At 64.4% G+C, this 2,149-nt stretch overlaps 1 protein-coding gene across 1 annotated transcript; it reads left to right on the plus strand.

Annotated features, from left to right (window-relative positions):
• The first annotated feature begins 390 nt into the window (after positions 1–390).
• On the plus strand, positions 391–1,686 carry GPR150 (G protein-coupled receptor 150). Its single transcript, XM_004485165.2, has one exon. The coding sequence runs from the start codon at positions 391–393 to the stop codon at positions 1,684–1,686; it is 1,296 nt and encodes a 431-aa protein (XP_004485222.2).
• Positions 1,687–2,149: the final 463 nt, after the last annotated feature.

Below are 2,149 nucleotides of genomic sequence, written 5' to 3' on the forward strand. Positions count from 1 at the left end.
GCTCTATGTGTACATGACGAACGGGAAAGGTTCCCAGAACCGAGCGATCCTCTGCTCCCGCGAGGAAAGCGGGTGGGACCGCGACAGCAGTTCGAAGGGGATCCGCAGGGATTAGGGGGTGGGGGAACGAGGAGAAGAGGGAGGAGAATAGGAATCATGTGTGTTCCTCGATTGAACAACCCACATCTGAGTGACAAATGATGAGGGCAACCTATAAAAACAACTTAGTACATATCCGCCCGAATCCATCTCCCTCTCGACGCGTGTGCGTTCTCAACTAACTTTGGGAACTCGCAGACCCAGAGTCGCGCCCCGCGCCTCCTCGCCTCCACACTGGTTTCCCGCGCCCTGCCCGCCCTCTTCGGTGTCACCTCTTCCTCCTGACTAAGGATGGAGGATCCCTTCACTCCCTCTACTCTGCGGCCGGCGCCCAACTACTCGGAATCCAACTCGCTGGGCGGGGGTCTCAACCTGACTTACGGTCAGGGTGTCCCCGCCCAAGGGCCCCCACCGCCCGGACCGCACAGCCGCTGCGTGCGCCTGGTCTTCCTCGCGGTCATCCTGGTGGTGGCGGTGGCCGGCAACGCCGCGGTGCTGAGCCGCCTGTGCGGCGGCGGCGGCGGGCCCTGGGCGGGGCCCAAGCGTCGCAAGATGGACTTACTGCTGGCGCAGCTGGCCGCCGCAGACCTGTACGCGTGCGGGGGCACCGCGCTCTCGCAGCTGGCCCGGGAGCTGCTGGGCGGGCCGCGCGCGACCGCGGGCGACTTGGCGTGTCGCTTCGAGCAGCTGCTGCAGGCGTCCGGCCGGGGCGCCTCCGCCCACCTCGTGGCGCTCATCGCCCTCGAGCGCCAGCACGCCGTGCGCCGTCCGCTGAGCCCGCCGCTGCCCGCGCGCGCCCTCGCCGCCCTGGGCTGGCTGCTGGCTCTGCTGCTCGCGCTGCCCCCCGCCTTCGTGGTGCGCGGGGGCGCCCCGCCGCGGCCGCCGCCCGCTGCGCCCCCTGCCGCCCGCGCCTGGCCGGGGGAGCGGCGCTGCCGTGGCATCTTCGCGCCCCTGCCGCGATGGCACCTGCAGGTCTACACGCTCTACGAGACCATCGCGGGCTTCCTGGCGCCCGTCGCGATCATGGGCGTCGCCTGCAGCCTTCTGCTCTGTGCCTGGTGGCACCGTCGGCCCCAGGCCCTGGTGGCGGCGGCGCCCTGGTCGGCAAGCCCCGGCCGAGCGCCAGCGGCCGGCGCGCTGCCCCGCGCCAAGGTGCAAAGCCTGAAGATGAGCTTGATGCTGGCGCTGCTATTCGTGGGCTGCGAACTGCCCTACTTCGCGGCTCGGCTGGCCGCCGCGTGGTCGTCGGGCCCCGCGGGAGAGACTGAGGACGAAGGCCTGGTGGCGGCACTGCGCGTCGTGGGGGTGGCCAACAGCGCCTTCAATCCTTTCGTCTACCTCTTTTTCCAGGCGGGCGACGGCCGACTCCGGCGGCGGCTGCGGAGGTGTCTGCAAGTCGTCGGCTGCGCGCGGGCAGGAGTCGCGGAGGACGACGAGGGTCCTCGCGACTACCAGGCTCTCCACCGCCACCGCTGGCCCCACCCCCACTATCACCACGCTCGGCGGGAGCGGCCGGACCACGGCTGTCTGCGCCCCCCGCCGCCGCGCCCTCGGCCGCCGCCCTGCTCCTGCGAAAGCGCCTTCTAGGTGCTCAGTTTGCGCGGCGCACCTGCCACGGAACTTGAGGCCGGCCCGGGTCCGTCTAGATGGAAGATGGCACAGTAACTGGAAGGAGAGTCTCCAAGATAATTAACACTGAGGTCCGTCTAGATGGAAGATGGCACAGTAACTGGAAGGAGAGTCTCCAAGATAATTAACACTGAAGCAGTACCTTTCCTCGGTTCTCCTATTGTATTTCTTTCTAAAACTTCTATTTTCCTATTCTTCCAGTTTCTTCTCTCCCTTCCAGTCCCTCTTACATTTCCCTAATTATAATGGAAAAGAGAGGACCTTTAGGAACTTGTAAAACTGAGTCAAAGATACAGAGTTCTTATTTATGCAGTTGTACTTCATGCTCCCATAGAATTATGGATAGGTCATTTATTTTAGCTGAATTACCAAGATTTCGGTATTTGCTGTCATATCATCTGTTCTTTTTTATTTTGAATCG

The sequence above is a fragment of the Dasypus novemcinctus genome, chromosome 2 (genome assembly GCF_030445035.2).
Source record: "Dasypus novemcinctus isolate mDasNov1 chromosome 2, mDasNov1.1.hap2, whole genome shotgun sequence".
Taxonomy (NCBI): Eukaryota; Metazoa; Chordata; class Mammalia; order Cingulata; family Dasypodidae; genus Dasypus; species Dasypus novemcinctus.

Coding starts and splice junctions, on each gene's coding strand:
- GPR150 (XM_004485165.2), top strand. CDS start 391: ATGGAGGATCCCTTCACTCCCTCTACTCTGCGGCCGGCGCCCAACTAC.